The 26,015-nt window shown below is 36.4% G+C and overlaps 2 protein-coding genes across 2 annotated transcripts in view; both read right to left on the reverse strand.

Annotated features, from left to right (window-relative positions):
• tjp1b (tight junction protein 1b) overlaps positions 1 to 8,424 on the reverse strand; it is a 109,808-nt gene extending 101,384 nt beyond the window's left edge. The window contains exon 1 of the mRNA XM_016452477.1: positions 8,378 to 8,424. The gene's annotated coding sequence lies outside the window, so the exon portion shown is untranslated. The remainder of the gene's footprint in view (positions 1 to 8,377) is intronic.
• The window catches only part of LOC107662469 (uncharacterized), a 29,673-nt gene continuing 12,026 nt past the window's right edge, over positions 8,369 to 26,015 (reverse strand). Inside the window, exons 3-5 of the mRNA XM_016452512.1 lie at positions 8,925 to 8,966; positions 8,643 to 8,802; positions 8,369 to 8,431 (exon numbers count right to left, since the gene is read on the reverse strand). Of these exons, the coding sequence (XP_016307998.1) occupies positions 8,369 to 8,431; positions 8,643 to 8,802; positions 8,925 to 8,966 (265 nt within the window). The remainder of the gene's footprint in view (positions 8,432 to 8,642; positions 8,803 to 8,924; positions 8,967 to 26,015) is intronic.

Raw genomic sequence — 26,015 nt, forward strand, 5'->3', positions numbered from 1 at the left:
GCTTCTCATTTTTTGAGCCATTTTGGTAATGACTTTTAACTGGCGTCATAGTAATTTTTCATAGATATATTAAGTCAGGTAGTTCCCCTTATGTTCCTATAGGTGCTGTTTTATTAAGCAGAGTAACCACAGGTCATTAAAAACAATGACCTCACGGCAAACATAACATTTCATAACTGTAATAGCATGTGCAGTCTGTTAATAGAAGTTTGCATAATATCTGCAGACTTAATTCTGAGTGCTGCTCCATATGTTGAGGTTTGAGAAGGCTTGAGGGGGCACACGTGGTCACATGGACCTCCCGATTTTCAGACTCTGACCGGACAGCTGGATCGCTCTCAGCGGGGCCCCTCTGGCCCCAGTAAACCAACCATAATGCACATGAATACACACACAACACTGCCACACCACCACCAGAAACGCATAAATTCAGTACTGCATACTCACACTGAACATACGGACATCCACAGTGTGGTAAATTGAAATGGTTATTTTTATAGTAAATGTATATAAAATTTTATACAGTCTGTCAGATAATGGATTAACTATCAACCCTGTTAATTTTCTGAGGAAAAAATATGTCTCAGTAAAAATTAAAATGAATTTGGCCTGAGATGACACAGCTCAATTTAAATTCACACATTATGCTATGATATTGTGTTCTTAGAATGGTAACAGGGTTGACAAATACAGTTTAATGCTGTTATTTCTACAAATATCCACTTTTTAACTATGAGATGTTTGCTGTATAACATCAAGGTAAATGGGCTGACATTCTTGGATTGTCTCCTACTGAACAACTTGAAAAAAGTGATAAAAAAGGACACTGCCACTTGTCCTTGAAAGGTTTACTTCTGGAAATAATGATGTCGTTATGGCATATTATAGTTTTTCACCACACATCACTGAACACACATATACACAACACACAGACACACACTGCACACTTCTGTAAATGGGTTTTCACAGTAGGGAGGCCTATATGTGCTATACTGTAAGTGCATTACAAATATAAGTGCATGACAAATGTCCCCTAACATACCATTTCTGCACACATATAAGCTCTGAAATGCATGTTCAAGCACGTTCAGGGTCACCGTGTCCGTGTCTGATATTTACACACTTATCAAAACCACACACACACAAATTTGCTAGCATAGAAATATTACACCAGCGATGGGTTAAATCAATAAAATGGATGTCATATCCAGTATTGAAATGGTGATTTTTAAAGTAAACTTTTGTAGCATTTTATTCTGTCTGTCAACCCTGTTACTTTTCTGAGCACATAATTATGTTTTAACATAAATGAAAAGGAATTCAGCTTCAGATACAGACACAGCTCAATATAAAATGGTACATTTTAATATATGTTAGGATATAATTATCTTCTGAGAAAAGTAACGGGGTTGACAGTGATACAGTTTAATCTGAGATTACAGAGATTAGTTTGTTCACAATGACACAAATACAAATACAAGGTTTCTATTGGAAAAAGAATTTAATGCTGATGTTTCTTCAAATATCAACTTTTTGTTTATCAGATTTTTGCTATACTAAATCAAAATAACAGGGTTGATGTTTTAAGATTGCCGTCTACTCACAAATTTGAAAAAGTAATAAAAAAAGAGGTCACTTCGTAAAACTTTGTAAAAAATGTACAGTCTGTCAGAAAATGTGTTTAAATGTTAAGTGTCAACCCTGTTACTTTTCTTTACTTTTCTACATAATAATGTTTCAACATAAACTAAAATGAATTTAGCCTGAGTTGACACAACTTAATTTAAATTCAAACATTTAATGAATTTTATATTATATATAACTATGTTCTTAGAAAGGTAATAGGGTTGACAGTTTTACGATTTAATTTTAGATTACATTTTTTTGTTACAATGTAATGGAACTAAACTTTGTGTTTATTAGAAAGAAAATTTAATGCTGGCATTTCTACAAATATTCACTTTTCAATTATCAGATGTTTGCTACACAAAATCAAGGTAACAGGTTGACATTTTAAAATGGTTTCCTACCGACAAACTGAAGTGATAAAAAAAGAGGACACCTCAACTTTTCCTTTAAAGATTTACGTCTTGAAATGATGATGATGTAATTTATAGGGTTGACAGTTTTACGATTTAATTTTAGATTAAATTTTTTTTTTACAATGTAATGGAACTAAACTTTGTGTTTATTAGAAAGAAAATTTAATGCTGGCATTTCTACAAATATTAACTTTTCAATTATCAGATGTTTGCTACACAAAATCAAGGTAACAGGTTGACATTTTAAAATGGTTTCCTACCGACAAACTGAAGTGATAAAAAAAGAGGACACCTCAACTTTTCCTTTAAAGATTTACGTCTTGAAATGATGATGATGTAATTTTCGATTTATGACACAGTTAATTACTATAAAAAGTGCAAATTTTGATGGTAACAGGATTGACACAAAACCTGGGGATGCAGTTTTAACGAAAATCTAAATACGTTTACAGTATAAATATTTTCATATTTTGTGTTTTCATCTATGTTTGCTAATATAGATTAAGAAGCTGGAAATACAGGGTGGAAACATACAGGCCTAGTATTATGATTTTAATTGTTAGTCATTTTTACACACATGCACATAAGGAACACAAACAGCACCTGTTTTATTGAATGGCCCCATGACACAAAATAAACACTCTCCATCTCATCTCTCACTGATCAAACGTGACACACACTCTCTATACATATGCACAAGCACAGCACTGTTCTAATGCCACACAGAACAAAATGTTCTTTCTCTCTATCCCATCATGCTCAAGGGACCCTCTCGCCATAGTGTTGAGCGACACTCAAGGTAACGTCACCCCAATTAAAAAAAAAAAATTACACCCCCTGTGCTCATTACCCTTCCGTTCACCTCCTCTCGTTGTCTCCATGACATATAGATGAGATACACCTCCCTCCCTCCTGCTCCTCCTCCTCGTCCTTGTGTCTTTTCAGTTCCTGCATCCACCCCCTCCTCACTGTATGCACCTCATTCAAGGGTAGCCCCCTCTCCTTGCCTCTCACGTGCTGGGACACCTCTGTTCCCATTCCTATCTTAGCTTTCTCAGCCCATCTCACTCTCTCTGTCCCTCACATAGATCTCTGAATATGCGGATCGGTTAATTCAACTGCAGTCTCGTCTCTGCTGCAATTGCAGCTGCAGCACTTTTGCCACACTGTGCAGGGCGCTAAGTGCTTACGCTGTTTTTTTTGGCGAGGACAGCGAGCGCTCCTGTTCATATACTGCAGCCTAAATGTGTGTCGCTGTATGTTTTATAGTTCTAAAAGGCCAGATTAGCATGCTTACAACAGAGTAGTGTAATTTTCAGCTACCTCCATGTGGCTTTTGCAGCAAAACACTTTTTCACACTGCAGAACAGCTGAGAGAGCCAGAAAAATGCTGCATGAAAAATATATCGCGAATGTGCCCCTTTGTAATCATGTCCTGAGATTATGACTGTAACAACTACAGTAGCATGCACATTTAAAGGTACAGTTCACAAAAAAAAAAAAAAAAAAAAAAAACTGAAGCAATGAAGTCATAATGGTGTCATATTTGATTTTTGTATGACTTCGAAAGACCAACTAGTTTTTTTTTGTTTTTACTTGCCTAGTAGTAACAGGTTTATCTGAAATAGTTGAGAAAAACTGTCAAATACTTCAAAAACCTCAAGAAAAAATGTAATAAAATAAAAAATAATTAAATAAAACTGTCAAAAACCGAAGTTAAAAAACCTAAAATATACCATCAATACCTCATATAGCACAAAATAAATGAATAAATAAATGAATTAAGTTAAAAAAATAATAAATGCTCAAATACCTCAAAAATTCAAATACAGTGTCAGATTTACTTTTATTAAACATTTATGATCATTTTGTGAACTTGTGGCCTTATACCTTGACCACTGATTTTCATATAATGAAAGTAAATGGAGACTGGGACTGACAAGCTACAAAAGCCTCATATAGCACAAATTAAATGAATAAATAAATGAATTAAGTTAAAAAAAATAATAAATGCTCAAATACCTAAAAAATTCAAATACAGTGTCAGATTTACTTTTATTAAACATTTATGATCATTTTGTGAACTTGTGGCCTTATACCTTGACCACTGATTTTCATATAATGAAAGTAAATGGAGACTGGGACTGACAAGCTACAAAAGGGCACAAAAAGCACCATAAAAGTGTTTCACACAGCTTGTGCACTATATTCTAGGTATTATGAAGCTAAACAGTAATAGTAAGTAGTACTACTAATGTACTCATTATTAGACACATTAAAACATGGCTGATTGCATTTTTGCAGCCGCAGTCCCCATTCACTTTCATCATATGAAAAAAAGTAGCCAGGACATTCTTAAAAAAAATTCACCTTTTGCAAAGACATACAGTCTCAAAGATTTGGAATGGCATGTGGGTGAGTAAATAACATAATTTTTTTTTTGTGTGTGTGTGTGAAGTATCCCATTTTATAAAGATATAACCCTCTTGTTCACAGGAATTCAGGAGAATGAATGAATATGCATTGCAAAAATGGCTAATGTGTTTTACAATTACCCTAAAAAAGCGTGGAAAGCCTCGGAGGGGTTCCTGAAGCGCAGCAAAATGGTAGTGATATCAATTTACATTCTGTAATAATTTCTGCTCCTGTGCTTTTAGTATTGGCTTTCAGGGTGAAATGGAAAAAAAAGTGAATGGAGTGATTGAATGGAGATGAGAGGTGGAGAGCTGATATCGGCAAAAAGGAGAGGAAGGAGACCGTTCATGAGATGAAGAGATGGATAGAAGGAACTATTGGAAGAGAGAGAGTCTCGCTTGACCAGAGTTATATGATGCATTTCACGGTGCTGCATTTCTTCCTTGCCCTCTGTCTCTCTCTCTCTCTCTCTCTCTCTGCTGTGCGTTTTTCTGCAACCTCTGCACTAACAACTGATTCATGCTCTCCATGAGAGGGAGACTGGTATTCGCCAATGCAAATGACAACAGGAGTGGGCGCTCTGCCAAACGCCATGACTTCAAACACTCCAATTTTATTGCATGCACATGCAAAAATCTAAATCAAAACATCAGTGTCACGAATGCTTCATATGCAGCTTATTCGGCACAATATTATGTATTTTATTTTTACCATCTAATCAATTATGGACTGACAAGATCAAGTCCTGCCCTGCATTTTCTGCTCATCCTGTTTAACTTAGAGAAATAATAAGAATAAAAAAAAGTTAATTTGCAAAGTAATAATTCAATTGTTCTGCCTAGAGGGTGATAGACAGTAAATGGAGACTTTTTCTACAATTTTTTTTTCCACAGAAAAATCTCATATGTCTCCTTTAGAGTTTCAAAGGGATCTCAAAATCTCAACCTCTTTCATATTCTATCACAAAAGTATTTGAAACTTAAATATAGTGTTTCATATCTCCATTACAAAAGTTTTGCGAGTGAATGCAGTTTCTCAGGGGAACGCAAACATTTTGCATGCAGAAGCAAAGTTTCACGGGGGTACGCAAAAGTTTTGCAAAGGTTCTCATGGAAAGTTAAAGTTTCTCCAGTGAACTCAATGATTCTCAAAGGAAGGCAAATGTTTCTCAGGTGAACGCTAAGTTTTGCAAATGAACACAGTTTCTTGAGTGACCTCAAGGTTTCTTAGGGGAAGTTTTGCGAGCGAACGCAAATTTATTTATGGGAACTCAAGCATTTTGCAAGACAACACAAGAGTACTAAAATATAATTTTTCTTCCTTTTTCATTTTTTCATTACTGTGTCCCTTTATGGACTCCATAGATTCGGCAACGCTGCAGAAAAAAAAAATGCTTAAACCAGCCTAAGATGGTTTGCTGGTCTTAAGTGGTTTTAGCTGGTCTTCCAACCTGGTATTTATCTGGGCATCCAACTTGTCTCCTAGCCTGACTAGCTGAAAATTGCTGACACAAGATGCGAGCTAAGACCAGCTAAAACCAGCTAAGACCAGCAAACCATCTTAGGCTGGTTTAAGATGCTTCTTCAATGCTAAATCTGCAATCAAAATTAAGCTATTTTAAATCCTCAACCATTTCTTATTGAATATTTCCAAGACTAAATTATCTGAGCTATTCCATCCACATATTCCATCCACTTTATGCTTTTATTTTATGGCAACCATCATTATTATTATTGTAACTTATCATTATAATAGTATTATTATTGAGAGTCAAGCATAACTCACCTTGCACCATGTGATCAACTTGAATAATTACTCAAATGATGTGCTTTTAAAACCAATTAGGTGTAACACCTGGGCCACTAAACAATCACTCATGAACCAAATTTTAGAAACCACCAAGCAAAGCTCTAGCAACTACCTAGGACACCTTAGCAAACACGTAGCAACAGCCTAGCAACCAAACTCAACACCTTAGCATTCTGGCACTAGACTAAAGTGACTAAAGCAGATGTTTATGCATACACTTTTAGGAATCATCTCAATCATTTGATAGTCAACAAGATAATACACTATGTATGCATAAAATTTGTTAAGTTAGTCATAAATTATTAATTATGCTCTAGTCTAAATTCACCTCACAGAAATAGCATACAAGCACTGTGGAATAATTTTAAAATAACATGAAGACATCAGTGAATGCATAATGTACAATCTGATTGCGGCATTGCATGGTAACATTATGTAACTCTGACGAATCTGAGAGGCTAAGATGATATTCATCATTAACTTATGTGTGTTTTAAGTACAAACAAACAGAATCCACAGGAAGTATTTTTATAATGAACTGGAAAAAACATCTGACAACTGAGATTTTCCCTTGAGAAAAACCCTGTTCAACCAGAAAGACATCATTTCATTCATAATTGCAAAGTGCGAGAGACTCAAACAAGTGGAATTTACTCATGGAAGTCCCATTCAAAGCTCATTAGAATGATAATCATGTTAGAGTGCATTTCTTCAGAGGAGGCGAAGCAATTTGTGAGACATCCTGATGTACTTCAAATCCCAGGTGTTTTATATGCAAACGGAAACCCACTCCGGGGTATCCCAGTGCAGGAATCAGATTCAGTAAGATGTTGCATTAAGTATGAGCCCATGAAGTATCTACGAGGCATTCAGACAGTCTGCGCAGGGTGAACATGACAGACTCATGTAACATTCATGATGAAAAATGTCATTTTAAAAATAATTTTAGATTGGACAACAGTTAGGATAAATACACAGCATGCAAGGAATAGTTCAGCTATCATGAAACTCCAAGTCCTCTGAAACCATATGATAGCTTTGTGTGAGGAATAAACCTAAACGTAAGCCATTATTTGCTGAAAGCATTCTGACAACGTTCCCTTTCATTGCACTCATGTAACATTCATGATGAAAAATGTCATTTTAAAAAGAATTTTAGATTGGACAACAGTTAGGATAAATACACAGCATGCAAGGAATAGTTCAATAGTTGGGGACTGGGGCTGTTGAGCTCCAAAAATGTATAAAAAAAAACTACCAAGTACATACAATTTGAGCATGAAACTCCAAGTCCTCTGAAACCATATGATAGCTTTGTGTGAGGAATAAACCTAAACGTAAGCCATTATTTGCTGAAAGCATTCTGACAACGTTCCCTTTCATTGCGCCCGATGACAAAGATTTTCTGTGAATAGCTACTTAAATTTCTACTTTTTTATGCACACAATGCTATCAGATGGTTTCAGAAGACATGCAATATAATACAGGTGTTGTACGGATTACTTTCATGGTGTCATTTTTGGATCTCAAAATCGCCGGGTCCCCACCACTTTCATTGTATGGAAAAGAGCAGTTTGAAAACTCTGCAAAAAAAATCTATTTTAGCGTTCAATGGAAGAAAATTTAGAAAAGAATTCAAAGCTCAAATGATGACTTTAGAATGACACGAAGATAAGAAAATGACGACAGTTTTCATTTTTAAGTGAACTGTCCCTTTAAATGATGTCCTCTTACATCCATTGACTCCTGATTTACTTTTACAAACACTTATGAATTGACTCCAGCTGTGTGCTTTTTAATAATGTATACAATAATTGTGAATAAGTGGACTTATACAATTGTGCATGTCATGTTCACTCTTGCAGAAATTCCCTAGAGCAGCCATGCAGACATACTGGTACATGTGCATTTTCATAAACAAACAGTCACACGTACACACACAATGATGGAATCGCTTTTCAAATACATGTATACTCACACACTGAGGGCTGACACACATTATCTATGGGTGCAATCTCATTTGAATACACACTGGCACACACACAAACACGCCACACACACTCCCCACCCCCACCCCAGCATTACTGCAGTGGATGCAGTCTTTAACTCACGTTGGAGTCCAGCAGGTCGATGCTGTCCAGGCTCTTGCTGCGGTGGATTCGGCCCTTGCATTTTCATAAACAAACAGTCACACGTACACACACACAGTGATGGAATCGCTTTTCAAATACATGTATACTCACACACTGAGGGCTGACACACATCATCTATGGGTGCAATCTCATTTGAATACACACTGGCACACACACAAACACGCCACACACACTCCCCACCCCCACCCCAGCATTACTGCAGTGGATGCAGTCTTTAACTCACGTTGGAGTCCAGCAGGTCGATGCTGTCCAGGCTCTTGCTGCGGTGGATTCGGCCCTTGATTCTGCGCAGGGATGGTTTGCCGTGCACCGATCCCTCAGATTCTTCCAGCAGAGCGATGTTTTCTGGGGTGTGGATGAAACCGTGGATCTTGGGATAGTAACTAAGAAAATGACAGACAGTGTGTGTTAAAATGTGGCGTAAATTTAATCTCCATTAAAAAGATGAGCACAACCCATGGAGTTTCGTTAGTGAAATGGAGTGAAAGGGGTTTAAAATGCTTACACTGCAGGCCCGTATTTGTCTTTGTCGTGTTTGGGGAAGACCCTGAGATTGAAGCACAAGAGAAAGAGAGAAATACTTTAAATTTCATGACATAAAAACAATGAAAAGATAGATATTTATAAGGTATAGTTCACACAAAATTGAAAATTCTGTCATTAAGCTTTTGGAACACAAAAAGCTAATTTCAGCTCATTGTCATTGACTTTCATTATAGGCACATTTTTAAAATATTTGATTTAGTTTAGATATGACAGCCTCTGTTACTCTTTGCTGGATAATTAAAATTAAATTAAATACAGTAACAGAATATTAAAGCAAAAATAAGTAAATAGTTACAGGGGCTTTTATTTTGCCTACTGGGATATGAAGGAAAATGCTTTTTTAAACAAAAAGGAGGGAAATCTGGCTGCTATAGTGCATTTAATATAAAAAATTAACATTTATTTCATATATAAAATTAGCAAATTAACACAACTGGAGATCCAGTTTTACTCAACAAATCAGTTTCGTTTAAAGTCAACATGAAATGACGTTGGCAACTCTTTTCACTTGTGTAATGTGACATATTTCAAAGCAAAACAGGATATTCATTGAGAAAAATTATATTATGGCACATATCCACAGTCATCCATCCATAATAGACACAAATCACCCACATTAAATCACACAAAAAAGTAAAGGCCAAGCTCAGATAATATTCCATAATCATGTTCCAGTAACCAACAATACACCACAGCATGTAAAACTAATCCAACTAACCTTACATTATTTTTAAAATAATGTAAACTGAATGCAGATAATATGGGTATCTAGTTCATAAAACGGGCAGAAATGCCTTTAATATACAAAAAAAAGTGTTAGGTGTTTCTATATACAGTAAAATAAATTGTGATAAATAAAGGTGCATTGTGCACCTTCAAATGCCTCTTTGCGATATAAAGGCGAAACCTGACCTTGCAGAGGTTGGGGAGAGGTTATATAATACCCCTGGAGCACATGGTTTACAGTAGCTGTGGCAGGATGTAAGACAGTCCTTGTACAGTAGAAGAGGCAATGTGAATGCCTTGTACCATAACCGCTTACCACATGTTTGTGAAGAGGATTTGTTGGAAACCCCTGCAAAACGAAATTCAATATGGCAAATCTTCTGTTTCGTGCTGACTGGGGCACCAGTGAATAGGAGACCTCATTTCCATATTAAGTGGTAGATTAAGGAAGCCTCCTGGGCTGTTGCTAGCTTCTGGTTTCGAAGAATAGGCTACCATAAACTGAAAAAGGAATTGAAGAAGCGTCTAAAACGCCTCCACTGGATTGTAATTTAGAGCGTTAAACGAGATCGGCAGAGAATGGAAGACTAAAGAGAGGACAAAGACAATGAGGTTGATGTTAGCCTGAGGAAACCAAGTGAGGTCTCACCTTCAGTTAATCTCTAATACATTTAAATCATCTGGGAATGAGTTCAAGGACAACATTTCTGCTGTGTGTGCACATATATGGAGAGTTTAAAAAATGTACACATATGTGTACCAAAAGACCAGTAATATACTATAAGTACGCAAAGCTATCTGTTAGCATTCCAATTAATCTAATATATGTGATTTAGATGTGATTTGGATTTGGATGTGATTTGGAAATATGTACACCTTGGCTTTTTGAGTCACAAGCAAATTACATTTTGACAGTGTTAATTGGCTTATAGCACCAGAAAAACTTTCACAGACCAACACTAGCGACTATCCTGAGTTGTGACGTATGAAGTATGTGATGTATATTGGTTTTTACGTATGCATACAGTGCAAATAATGTCAATTTTGTCAGCATAGTATGCGTATTTCTTTTTCTCAGACAGAAAAACTACTAAACACCAAACTACTAAAGATGCAACAACAAACGCCCAATTTGACAAGCACTTGTGAGAAACAAGAAACACACAACTGTAGTTTAAATTGTACAAAGACAATTTTATCGCTTGTAACTTCTAAAGAGAAATTCCAGTGCACATGTGTCAAGCGCCAGTGTTCGCGCATGCTATCAAATAGAGCATACTTTACAATGCTGTTCGGTTGTACATGTACACTAAGCGTTCATGTCAAAAATGATGTATACATTTGCCTTTACTGGCTCATGCTAACCAGCTAAACCTTGACTCCAATACTCAAGGGGGCGACAGAGTTACCTTCAAATTGTCACATTAAATTTTATTGTTCAGGTAGCTAGCTATAGCTAACTTATGCAGCAAGCTTTTTTCACACTCTTTCTCCACAATGAAAGAGAAAACTGGGTGTAGAAGAAAACAATTCATGCTAACGTCCAACTTGCAGCAATGCTAAGAATGCAACACATTCAAGTTTCAGGCCAAAGTGTATTTTTGAAATGACAATCACAAGTGAGAATAGTTCGCGTTCAGCATTGAAGATGCTGACATTGGCTGCGTCCGAAAGGTAAAAAAAAAATGCTGCCTCCGCAGGCAGCATACGGAGGTAGGAAAGGCAGCAAGGCATATCTGAATCGAAAGATCATGTCAAATCCTGTATACTGAGATCTAATCAGTTTTTGAAGGCACCCTTTGCTGCCTGTGATATCCAAGTATCCTGTGCATTTGAGTCAGCTAAGCTAAATTAATGATAAAATAGCATATGAAAGCTGCAGGTGGTGTAAATTTATGTTTTTGAATGACTTAACCTTTTGATTTCCTTTCTTGTGAGAAATTAGTGTTGTAGTAATTATACATTTCCGTAATTAACACCAAAGCTCTCTCTATTTTGTTGTAGATCATTAAACTGTTATTCTGCCTCAGAAGTCTGTCCGAAATCAGTTTCGGGAGGTACCTTCATGTGCAAATGCTGCCTGCGAAGTAACTGCCTGTTAGGGCAGCGAGGAACAAGTCAGCTGCCTAAGCTTTCAGACACAGCCATATACTACTGAGTGTCCAGCTAATTTTGCTGTCCAAACAAGATGCTTTGCACTGTTAAAGCCACAACGAAAAGTCTACAAAAAGTCTACAATCAACTTGGGTAGTCTGTGAGTTCCTGACTCCTTCCTATGTGCCTCAAAAAGGAAAGAAAGCATAGGATACTGCTTGATCAGCAAGTCAATATCCACAGTTTAGACACAATGCTCACCACTACGCTACCATCCATGACTGCCATCAACATTATCTTTGCTGCCATTATCATAAACGTTAATATGATTTTCTCTTCGGCTAGCACAGAATGGCCTAAGGGCACCACAGTGCAAGCCAGGAACAAATGCAGTCGTGTGTGTCGACTGCAGGCTGAACACGAAATTTCTACTAGAGAGGGATTTCTATTTTGCTTTACGACCGTCAACTGCTAATGAAGTAAATAATCACTCTGGATGGGGATGAAAGTGGAAGGCGAAGACGTTTATTTAGCTTGATGGAGGGGAGGTACTTACAGAGAGTCTCAATCAGTGCTCTACTTGTCTTTTGGAAAGGAGGGGCAAAAACTGTGCGGGGAAACCCAGATTCGCATGAAACGTGACCTAGACGCTTCTTCTGAGCTCTGTGGCTTCCATCAGTCAAACGCACGCCCGGCTCACGTTTAAAAGAGTGTGTAAATGCTAAAAAACACGTGTCAAGAGGCCTCGGGGTGGGCAACTGCCACCTATTTTATTACGCCAGGTTAAAGCTAAGCTCTGGAATAGTTTGTACGACTGTGGGGGAAGAAGACCATCTGCTGTGCTTCCAGGACTGGGAACAGACACCGTTCTCAGAACTTCTCTTTTTCCACTCATCACAGCCGATACTGAGGGTTTAGAAAAGTCCTTTTTGTTAAATCACTGGTAATAAAACATTAAAGGTGGCCAAAAATGAAGAGCCCTGATGGACTGTTTGTCTTCATGATTGCAGAGGCATCTGACATTTCCTTTGATCAAAGACAAATGAGATGTAGTTTATTAGTCACGTCCCACAGAGTCAGCTGATCCAGTTACTTGATATGCTTCATATTTGAGTCAATCGTTTGATATAACATACAGCAAAAACAGAAGCATGTTGCCTGTCCATTATCATCCACAAGGGCCCTTTTAAGCAATCTTCACTTGCTTCATGACAACTCATCTCTACTATGTTTCTCCTTTTACCTCTTTTCCTGGATTGATCCTGAAGTCTTCTGGGTGAAAGTGGACAGATATTTAAACACAGGCCAGGTGGCTCACCTAGGAACAAATTGAGTGTAGCAACTCTCAAAGACGAGAAATTCTTAAGCATCCTCTGGTCAGATTTCAGAGAAGAGTCTCTAGTATTGTTGATTGTGAATACTCCTTCATAATATAAAGGTATGCAAAATATAATATTCATGATCTTTCTAGCAATTAATGACTGTCAAAACATATCTGGGTAACATTTCACCCCAAAAATCAAAGGAACAATGAACACGAAGCCTTTTTTTCAGTACCATTTCGATGTATTGCATTACGACATTATTTTTAAGTAAATTAAGCACATTTCCCTCCTTAGTTCGCATTATCTTAAGGGGAGAAAGTCTAATTTTTATTACTATAATGTGCACTGTCAAACCATCAAGAACATGTCTGGGTTACATTTAACACCAAAATCAAAAGAAAAAAAACAAGGATTTGAAGACATTCATAGTTATCTCACATGAAAATTGAAATAAGGCCTATTTTCTATTTTTTTGCTGTAATTGCACGTATTTGCAAGCAAAATTCTAATCATTCTAATTACCATAACTAAAAGCCCTTTAAAATATACGTGTTATTTAAATTAATTACATGACAAATTCTATATAATAAAAAAGTCACTGACATACAATGATTAAAGGAATAGTTCACCCAAAATGAAAATTCAATTACCATCAGGCCATACAAAATGTGGATGATTTTGTTTCTTCATTGAAACAGATTTTGAGAAATGTAGCATTACATTACTTGCTCACCAGTGGATCCTCTGCAGTGAATGGGTGCCGTCAGAATTAGAGTCCAAACAGCTGATAAAAACATCACAATAATCCACACCACTCCAGTCCTTCAGTTACCATCTTGTGAAGTGAAAAGCTGCATGTTTGCAAGTAACAAATCCATCAATAAAGCGTTTTAACTTTAAACCATTGCTTCTGGCCAAAGTATGAGTCCATAATCCATATTTCCTCCAGTGAAAAGTCTATCCGCTGTTGTCGTCTCTCATCAAAATCTACCAACATATTTGTTTAGAGCTGTTTTGGCTTGTAATCAGTGCTTGATCTGTGCATATTTCTCTCCTGATTCAGACGAGACAACTTTCACTGAAGAAAACAATATTATGGATAGAGGACTCGTATCTTCGACAGAAGCAACGGTTTGAAGTTAAAAACGTCTTGATGGATTTGTTTCTTGCAAACACACAGCTTTGCACTTCACGAGACATTAATCGATAGACTGGAGTGGCGTGGATTATTGTGATGTTTTGGACTCTCATTCTGACGGCACCCATTCACTGCAGAGGATCCATTGGCGAGCAAGTGATGCAATGCTAAATTTCTCCAAATCTGTACTGATGAAGACATTGAAAACAAACTCATCTACATTTTGGATGGCTTGAGGTTGAGTACATTTTCAGAAATTTTTTGGATGAACTAATCCTTTAAATATTTTTACCTGATTGAGAGACACAAATATTACGAATATTGTTGGCTCTTTAACAATCTGCTTTAGTTTCTCTTTTGTAGGTTGCTTTGGATAAAAGAATCTGCTTAAATAAATGCATAAATGTAAATGTAATTGTAGAATGATTGTTAAAGCACATATTACAAACGAGACATTTTCGTTTTTCTTTTGAAATTGGGGTGAAATGTGACCTGGACGTGTTTTTGACATTTTCCCGTTTAATTTACTGTGACTTTTGTTTATATGTGCCGCAAATCCCACTACAGCTGCGAGGTGAGAACGTTCCTGTAAACAGCAGCAATGTCATGTTTCAAAACCCGTGAATAATTAATTGTTACTCAAACGAGCTGAGCACCACCATCAAAACATTGCATCGCAAGGATGTCTCTCAGGGTTTAAGGTGCTTCATCATCATTTTGGATTTATGTGGATTTGGCAAGTTTTCTAGTTATTTGGAGCTTGTCGTGTCAAGTACTCATCTCGATAGTAAATTACACTCGCTTTCTTGGTTGATTTGTCGCTCTGATGTTGTAGCACACATGACCCCTCATAGTACAGAACACCATGGCTTCGGTTCTCCTTTAAGGGTCAACTATTGCGCTACTGCTGACATGAAGTAAAACAAGCTGACCTCCATTTAAGGAGAAAATCTTACAAAATGAACCTAACTGGCTGCTACGAGAGCACGAGGTACTTTTAATGACAATGAAAACAAGATGAAAAATCTGGGTAAACATAACTTGCTCCTAATTAGTTACAAATGAATTACCCAGCATGCAACACTCAAATTAGCAGCCTTTACAGACCCCAAGGGGCATAACATGCCTACGGCTGTTGATTCATTACAGGCCAACCATCTGCAAACAGAACTTTTCTTATAAAAGCACTTTAAGGACAACATTTGACAGTTTTTCATCGTTTTTTTCAGTGCAATTACAACAACAAAGTCCTGGCGTTTGTCATGCTAATTGCACGTTTTCCTTCATTAGACTATTTTTGATCTTGATTCTAAAGCATGTAATTTCAACAGCCTCAAGAGAATCTTTTTGCCCTATGAACCTCATAGTAGCAGCCGAGTATGAGGTGAAGTTTTTCCCATGCAAGGCCTACAGACCTGCTGAGGCCAGAAATCTCGCTGAAAAACTGTCAGACCCAACGACAAATCAACATTTCTCAATCTAAAGTAGGCCTAGATGTTTTATTTGAGTCTCACAATATGCCCTGAAGGCCACAATTGCCTGTTTATTTCAAGCCTGCAAAGTAACAAAAAGGAGTGTGAGTATGAGTGTGGAATATGGTAATTATCAGAATGAAATGTGATCATATCCAGCTCCAACACAGAGAAAAAAATATAAAAACGTTGTGTTCCAAAGACATCCACTGAAAGAGGTTCGAGGTTAATGAAAAAATGTTAATGAAAATCTCTAATCAATAAGGTCCGAGTCTGATAGAAAATCTATGGAGAGTAAAAAAGCGTTGGTTGTTTTGTACGTGTTGAGCTTGTGAAAACCGAAAACCTTCTGACCCTTTGTGAGCGTAAAGGTGACATTCTTGCTTATCTCATGTGAAAAAGGAGATAGCGGCCAATACAAGATAATTAACGCCTGTGTCTTTTATTCAACTGAAAGCGTAATCGGTAAGTGATTACGGAACCACAGAAGAAGTAGTGCTGGAGGAGTAACTATTATGAATGGAAATGAATGAGAAACTTATACAAAACACACACACAGTGACAATGACAGGAACACACACAAATCAATGCAAAGAAACACCCGTCCATGCCTTTAGCTTTTTATTTAATTTGAAAGTGCACATAGTAGACATACACATATGAATGATGTGACATGCTTGAGTTTGTAGTAGAGTGAATCATGAATGAAATGACAAAGTAAAGGGCTTTATGAACACTCAAACTTTGCTCGCACTGCCGCCGATGAGACTGAAATAAGAGACATTTACATGGTTATAAAGTAAAACGGACACTATAGAGTCAAGACTTTCTTCCCAGCAAGCTGCAGTGCCGAATAGCCCCTCACACATCCATAGATATAAATACTCACCACATATGTTTTCTGGGAGGCAGGCTACGCTCTCTGTTGATGGCAGTCACCCCTAGAGCCAGCTGCATTACAGTAATGTAGTCCTGGTAATTCACCATGGTACTGTTCACCGCTTTTTTTGAAACACAAAAATCCGCACCAGAAGCGCAGGTACTACTAATAATAACAACAATTTATTCTCTCCTCCTTCTCCCTGGCATCGGCTTCAACTGCGTCTTCCTTGTTGAACATCACAGCGCCATTTCCAGCAGCAGCAGCGGTAGCAGCACTGATCGAGAAATCACTCCACGCGAGGGAGCACGCCGCTGCCACCCATCACAGTCTGCTCGTATTACCTCGAAGAACGGAAAGCGCGCCAACCCATTCGTTATTAGTCAGGAGATGGGCATTCTTTTGCCGCCACTCGCGCGTGCTGCCGCTTTGCTTAGAACGCGCGCGCTCTCCCTCTTCTGTCTGTCTCTCTCTCTCTCTCTCTCTCTCTCTCTCGCACGCGCTGCAGCGTCCACGCGTCCGTCCGTGAGGTAGCTAGGGGAGTCTGTGTAGGTGTGTGTGTGTGTGTGTGTGTGGAGTTGGAGGGGGTGGCTTAAAGAGACAGTTCACCAATTTTTTTTTTAAATCTGTCATTTACTGTCATAATAAAACAGCAGAAAAAGGTAATTGTGACTTTTTATCTCACAATTTTAAATTCTGAGAAAAAAAATTGCGAGATGTAAACATGCAAGTGTGAGAATTCTGCTATGAGTTTATATCTTACAATTTTCCAAGACGTAATATCTGTAATTCCGAAGTACAGCGAATATCCACACTGGTGCGTTGACTGACAGCCCACACATACACCTCCAAGAATTAGATTAATCCGTGCTGAGGAGCCATGTCGATGCACAACCCATGTAAAGAAGATAATTCCGCAAATAACTGCAATTGCAGGTTTCAAACAGAGATGGCGACAAACAGGCAAAGCTTACGGACTGCAGCTTTAATATTTTACTCATGAATGAATCTTTTTAATTAATCATTTAATTGACTTCTCAAAACTCATCTGGGGTGTACAATAATGTAATTCGCTGCTTAGTACGATGCATTTCTGGAGAAATGAAGTAGCTAGTTTCCCGAAACTGTAGTAACTTTGTCACACATCTGTTGTTCGAAGCATGTTGGTTCAACAATATAATTGTTGTTAATGATGTCACACAGGGGATGGAGTAATGCGATCAAATTAATGTGAGATTATTGCTGTAAATAACAAGCGTGGCATCTGAGAACTACTTTGCTATTTTTGTTCCCTGTTGTTTTGCTTTATTTTCAGATGTTTGATTCAGTTGTGTGTTCCCTCACATACCAGAGCATGTTCGCACATTCACACTCTTCAAACATGCCACTTTCTTTCTCTCAGCAAACTAACGGCGTTTTAAAATGAAAACGATCCTCATCTACTCTGGCGTTTTCACTGCGTTTCAGAAACAATCTCTGTCCACACTACACAACTGAAAGCGCATGTCACATTACCATTCATGCAGGTACAACAATGAGCATGACGTTATTGTTTACACGGTCGACAAGGATATGCAGAGCGAATGTGGGCAGCCACGCCATCATTTTCAAAAGTCTCCGTTTTGGTCAGTTTACACTGAAACACAACCCCAGAGTTTTCAAAATAAAACATGGTCTGCAGCGTTTTCGAAGTCTCCGTTTTCGAGGGTCGAAAACGCCGGACTAGTGTAAACGACAGGCGTAACTGTAGCAAAAGTTATACATTTTAAAACGAAAACGCACTAGTGTAAACGTAGCCTAACAAGAAGCTATACTTCTACCCGGTAACAAAAATATGTTCTAAGAACATTTTTCTAACGTTTTAGTTACGTTATGAAAAGTTACTTTTAGAATGAACTTTCAAAACATCCGATGAGTATCAATGATTAATTGTTGGCTTTAGAAGACTTATATTCACAAAGCATACGGACTACTGTTTTGCGTCCTTTTGAGGCTTGACATCTTCAGTCATCATTAATTTTCATTAAATACAACCAGGACAACATGGACATTTGTATTCTTGTGTCCCACAAAGACATAAAGTCAATATGGGTTTGAAATGGTATGAGGGCGAGTAAAAGCTTTTTTTCCGAATATGGGTGTACAATACCTTTAAATGTTAAATAGGCTAGTTAAGACAAGGACGTAATGACTATAACACATTTCTGCATGGCCATATTTACAATTGTTTTAAAAATATTTCACTTGAAAATTAAAGTAAATAGAAGTTTACACGTAAACATTTTAAGCATTAAGCATCCATTATTGTATCCACCACTTTTCAAATTGCTCTTACATAAATATTATTTAGATTTATTGCATTTTTATTGGAAAAAGTGTTTTGATATGTGCCATAAATATATATAGCACATGAGCACAATGACCTTCACAAAACTGGGCCAAGGTGCTTAAAAGAACCATCCCACCACAACTGAAATGAAATGCTCTTCCATAGTGGTCAAACACTGTAGGGTTTAATAAAGCAGTAAGCTGCAAGAGGCCATGCCTTACAGTGTTGTTGGCACAAAGTGAAGCAAAATGGCCATAACCTCCTTTAACTGTGGTAAATTCACTGTATTGACTGGCCTCGAGTGGCTTTTATATTACATCACAACAGCAATGGGAAACACATCAATGTTCAAAAGCAGTCCGATTTTTTAAAATAATAATAACATAGTTCATTATTGTAAAAAAATAATAAAAAGTAATTATAATACTGTAAATAATGAATGCATATAACATATAATACAAATGAAAAATAATTCAATTATTATTATTAACAAAGTTCAAAAGAAATTTGATTTCTTAATAAAGGTAATCTCAATAAATAATTATTCCACCGAATAATATAGTAGGTGATTATGTAATAGAAACATTAAGACCGCATTAATATACAATTCAATTCATTTTAAGGCAGTTTTACAAACACGGCTCATCCAAATAGATTTTTAGAACCTTTTATTTAGAGAAATATAAAAGCATGCTATTAAAAACATTCAGACTTTCTGATCCTTTTAAACACTAAATTACATGATTTATGTTACAAAAATATTTACAATATGACAAAATAGGACAAATAAACATTTTTTAAATTAATTTTATTATTAGAATTTATTGTTGTTGGTGGTTTAATTTGTAAGATTTTTTTATTTTAATTTTATTTATTAATTTATTTTGATTCAGTTACAGTAACATGATGCAACGCTGCAGCTCCTCATTCATTAAAAAAAAAAACATCTAAATGCAGCCAATGAACACATTTTTTCAGATGAAGATTTCCCTCATTCATAGTGATTAGGCAAATGCAAAAGAAATCTAGAAATGTAATATCTGGACAGCTGTCGTGGCACTGCAGTACACACCCATGCAACATCCACTCATACTGTAGCTCACAATTAACCAGAGAATGTAGCCTGCTTCATTTGATTTCAGTGGGGGCCGTTCAATTTGGCCATATTCAGTTTGGGGAATAATTTGCTTTTCAGACAGCCTCAGATTGGGCTGGTGGTGCAGAGCTAATATGCAGTGATTCCCATTTTCAGTTAACCAGATTCTATTCTTGGACACAGTGGCAATCATGCTTAGATTGTCAGTATCAAGACAGCTTTACACACATAAGTTAGATCAGCCAGTTCCTAAGCCAATCTTATTTTTGATGTAATGTGCAACAGTGATTGTGGTGGGTATGTGCAGAATAATGGGCTAGATGAAACACAAAGAGTAGGTACTGAGTCTTGGAGGTAGACTGTAATTACGGTGGTGACGTCTCTAGCCGTGTCAACCCACTGACTCGTGCACCAGTGCTTCATCTATTCTACAGTTATCAAAGGATAATTAAAAAAAAAAAGTTTTGTCTGTGACATTCAGAAAATGGGGTTGCATTCAAAAAATGACATCTGAATGAAGACAAAGAAGAAATAGAGAATGGCAAATGCAGTTTTTATACAACTCTGTAGTCTTTAGTGACTGAAATTCATAACAGAGCTGTTGACAGCTTGTTGGCATATGGGAATTTCATTCATCACAAATTATTTGGACTGGAATTCACATGAAACCTTTAAATCTTGGTTTTAAAACATTTTTGACATACAGTATATGAAATGATATATGGTGTATACATACAGTATAAGCAGTTAGTAAATGTATTGGATCACATTGTAAACAGGCATTTGTGCAATTGATCTATTGTTATTCTGCAGAACAGAATGACATGCTTTGTTAAATTCTGCATTGGTGCTACTGATGAAACTGGATAAAAGGAGATGCAAACTGTTTCTGCAGTCTGGCAGTCTAATGCGTCTTGAACGTGGCACACTTTTTACTGCAGAAACCATAATTTCACACTCACATACTGTACATCTTGCGTTAATCCCACGAGTCACACACACACACACACAAACACACACACACACCAAACAGGGCGAACTTGCCCTTCTTTATTTAACCCTTTCTTATGTGCGACTGCAAACTGTATGTTTGCGCTGCCAAAAATCTTTTGATGGGTTATATAGGGAATTGTTTTCAATGAATAAAAAGTCTGAATTAAAAAAAAATCAAGGCATGCTTTCCACAATTGTCTTCGTGAAAGAAAAATAACTAATCATTGTAAAATGCACCGATTTAAAAATAACATTTTTATATATATTTATTTAGATAGATTATTTTACTAATATATTTAAATATTTCAAAAACACCTCTCAAAAAAGGTGAACATTTTGAATGATGACACAAATGAATCACTTGGTCCCTTGACTTGAGTTGACTCATTTGAATCAATTCATTTAAACTTTCAGACTTTTCAAACTGATTCACCAGAAAGAATCAAACGTACTATTTATACTACACCAGAGATGCTTTTAAAACATCTCAACACTCATATTTATGATTCATGAGACAAGTTAACTACATTAGCATCTATACCAAATCTTAATAATGTTCTGTTTATTATATGCCCGTACTGCAGTTTTGTTGTTTACCACTTTAAATGCTCAAACTCTTTAAAGTCGCATGGATTCTGATTGGCTGTCAATGTTTTTATCATTCATCAGCTGAAAAAAAAAATTCTTAAAGTGATTCCAATGATATTGTTCCTGTTGTTATCGTTATGCATCTTATTTTTAACGTAACGTTGAGGGTGGCCATTTTTAACTTAAAGTGTAATTCGCTTCCAGTTATTTTAGCTGTACAAAAACAGTCCATTATGCTGCTTGATACTGCAAACTGGTATTTGTTATCATATTATTTGACTTCATTATCATAATCATAAACACACTGGTTTGTAGCAAACTAATAGTTTTACCGTTTACTGCGCTTTGTAATTCTTGTAGTTATTTACCTATAGTGGCTAATGAATCGAAAAACGCGCACATTCACAGAAAATAGCACAGTTTTGTGTTGAAATAAGATGGATAGCTATGGTGTAGACGTTTCTGTTCTCACAGGATTAGAACAATCATTAAAACTGTATAAACAGCCCTTAACAAACATCTAGCAATATTTACAATGCTGCTTAATTGCAAATGGCCAGCAAAATGCATCATGAATATTCAATATATCAGGCAGGCCTTCTCCCAACACTGATTTGTATGGGACAGTGTCTCATTCCCTCTATATAGGACACAAATTCAAACATTCACAGATCTATTTCAGGATGCCCACCAATCTAAGTTGGTCAAGGACCTTTCTTCCCCAAGCCCAGCGTGGCGGTAGCTACAGCAGTGTGATGTGGAGTGCGCGTCCATGAAATAGGACAAGTTAGGAGTGCCCTCCTTCTTTGGTCTTCCACAAACAAGAAAATGTGGGTCCAGGAATGGGTTATAAGATTCAAAGCTCGTTCACCAAGGAGGGAGAGTTGGACCCGAGCCGCAAGAATCCTCTTCAGCTGGGGCGGTGTGATTTATGACTATACGCAAGCGAACAAAGAGGAGAAATGAGGTAAAAAAAGAAGGCGGTCCTTCACACATGAGCTCACTGCACCAGGAGAGAAGACACACTTAGAGACACAAGAGAGGGAGGTTCCAACATATGCTCAGGGGAGAGTGTGATTCACCCGTCCCAACACACATACACACACCAATTCAACTCAAACAGTGCTAACACAGCAACATATTTAAATAACGACACTTCATTCGCTTATGCATGCGTAAACTAACACATACACTCTTTTTTCTCTTTAAACACACACTTGGTGTCACACTTCAGTGCTGTCGCAGTGCTTTTTCCCAGTGTGCCGTGAGGTGAGTCATCCGCTTTAATCTTCCTCACTCTCCTCTTTTCTTTGCTAACCTGACAGACTAGGATTTCAGCCTCGGTTATTTTTAACCAATAATGAGCTGAATTCTCCACGGCTGGGATGTAGGAGCAGTTCTGCGAGAGAAAAATGGAGATGCTAAAACCTCACAATTCATGGTATTTTATGCCGCCAATTAAGATATTCGACGGTTAGCCTGCTAAACAAGCAAAACCTGACACATTCAACAAACATTTATTTAGCCTATCTTGCATTTCGTGCAATGGAAAAGGGCCTGAAGCAAAATGCAGCATTACATTTGTAACCAAAAGCTTAGCGATTTGAGCACAACATCAGCAAAATACGTGTGAGGGTTTGCAAAATGGTTACATGTTTGATTATGTTGTAAAACACGTTTGCTCGTTATTCGGCGAAACAAGCAAAATGTGTTTTCTGACCAAAAATATCACCTTTAAGAGCTCAGAAAGAGACTTGAAGTGAAACATAACACAAAATGTTATAAATAACTATATAAAACAATTAAAAATATGTTTTGTTAATTGAAATTAAGCTGAAATTAAGTAAAATATACATATTAAATGAAAAACTTAAACTTAAAGGGATAGTTCAGTTCAACCAAACAGTTGCTGCAGCCATTGACTTCCATAGTGATTTTTTGCATACTATGGAAGTCAATGGCTACCAGCAACTGTTTGGTTACCCACAATCTTCAAAATATCTTCTTTTGTGTTCATCAGAAGAAAGAAAATCATACAGGTTTGGAACAACTTGAGAGTGAGTAAATGATGACAGATTTATTTATTTTTTTTTTTGGGTGAACTATCCCTTTAAAAAAATTAAACAAAAATTAGAAATGTTGCCATGGCAAGTAACTGAAACAAAATAAGTTTAAGTTGAATTACTAAAATTACTAAAACTAAAAAATAAGAATAAAGTACAGCTATATATATATATATATATATATAGTATATGTATGTATGTAATACACTAATAATAAAAATAGAAGATAATTCAAAATATTAAGAAATACATTAATAGTGTATAAATAATACTACTGTAAAACATCACGTTCATGCATATGCATGTTGTGATATGAAGTAAAAAACATATGAAACTATTAGAAATTGGAACAATTTCATATAAACACACATATATATATATATATATATAGCCTATACAAATATGCATGTTTATGTATGTGTAATACATTTGTGGACATATATAACATGTACATATATACATGTACATGTACGTATATACATCTTTATATTATATAAGTAAATATAAAAGATAGACATGCATTTAAATAATATTACAAACATACCAATTTTTTTTGTATATGTTGTTTTAATAAAGTTAAAACGTATTTTTGACATATTGTTGTTACATATAATACCACATACAAAATCATCATATAGATATTATGAACAAATGTACATATGCATTTCCATAGGGGGCTAGATAGCTAATTTAGCCATTAGCCTACTAAATAAGCTACATTTTTCTCTTTCAACAAGCATATTTTAATTTATTTTGTTAATGGTGGTTTTAATACCTCAAAAAGAGGCTTGAAGAGAAATATAATGTAGTGAACTATACATACACAGAACGTTTTGATCAAAGCATCCGCAAAGCAGACATGAGAGTTTCTTAGAAAAGTACGACTTTAGCCATTAGCCTACAAAACAAGCAAAATCTTTTTCTTTCAACAAATATATTTCACTTCAGCTTCACTTTATTTTACTTAAAGCAGATTTAACACTTCAAAAAGAGCCTTGGAGTGAAATGTAGCATGAAATCATAACTGAAAGCAGACAGTTTTGATCAGAGTATCTGTAAAGTGAATGTGAGCATTTGTAAGATGTTAGTTCTTCACCCATTAGCCTACTAAATCAGCAAAATCCTTCTCTTTCAACAGATATTCCACTTTATTTTGTTTACAGTGCTTTTAACGCCTCAAAAAGTGACCTGAAGTGAAATGTAGCATTAATTTTTACAAACGCAGACCTCTTGGGTCAAAGCATCTGCAAAGTGAACATCTTCATCTACTTCTTTGATGCCGTTGTGTAATACTGTATGTCTATTGCCCACTGCAGTTGCCTCACAGCCAGTGAATATTAAGTTATAAGTTTGCTAACTTTCAAACCCACACGCGGTGTTACAAAAACACAACGCTAGCAAAAACCCAATCTAACTGCATACCTAATTTAATGCATTAGCTCCACAACAGAACTCTATAATTGGAAATCATTATAGTAGTTAACGTTGATGGTCAAGGATAAGCCCAGCCAGATCCAGTCCTTTTATGGTCGCTCGGTCCAGTGGAGACCGGCTTTGGCTTATGATTTAGAACAGCACGTTTGCTCAAAGTCAGCAAGAAACTGAATACTATTAGACGGACACAGACAAAGTGAGAGCCCAACAGATAAATACCATATCCGCTCGTACAACACCACACCTGAGCTGGTGATCAATCAATTGGGTTTCTGTTCAGCAAGAGCGTGCGTGAGTATGCATGAGAATGAGAGAAGATTTGTGGGTCAATGTGTGTGATAAAGAAAAGGAAACATTTTTAAAAATCTGGTTTAAAATATGTCAGTGTACTCTTCATATTCATGGTGGTTTCAAATGGTTTCGGAAAACTTTTTTTTTTTTACCATTTTGAACAATGGAACGTTTCACATTTGTGGGGTTTTCAGAAGCGGAAGTCGTCACAGTTGGATCAACCTCTATAGATGTGAAAAACAAAATTATATATAGCCTATATTAGGGATGTAACGGTATGAAAATTTCTTATCACGATTATAGTGACCAAAATTATCACGGTTATCCGTATTATCACGGTATTGTTAAAATGTGCTGGAGATGTTAAAAAAGTACCGACACATAAATCACTTCAAGTTTTATATTTAAAAATCAACAAAAAACGAATAAAATGACTTTTTGTTTGCATAATCACTAGAACAATAACATTACCAATGGTGTTCGGATTTTAAATGACAACAGTTTAATAGCATGTTGAAATATCTAATGTAAATGTTCAAATAAAGCTTTGAAAAAGTTTCATAAAAAGGTAAACCTCACATTTCAGCCTTTAAATAAAGAAAAGATATGTCAAAATGATAA

Source organism: Sinocyclocheilus anshuiensis, unplaced genomic scaffold, assembly GCF_001515605.1.
Source record: "Sinocyclocheilus anshuiensis isolate Anshui unplaced genomic scaffold, SAMN03320099.WGS_v1.1 scaffold807, whole genome shotgun sequence".
Classification (NCBI taxonomy): Eukaryota; Metazoa; Chordata; class Actinopteri; order Cypriniformes; family Cyprinidae; genus Sinocyclocheilus; species Sinocyclocheilus anshuiensis.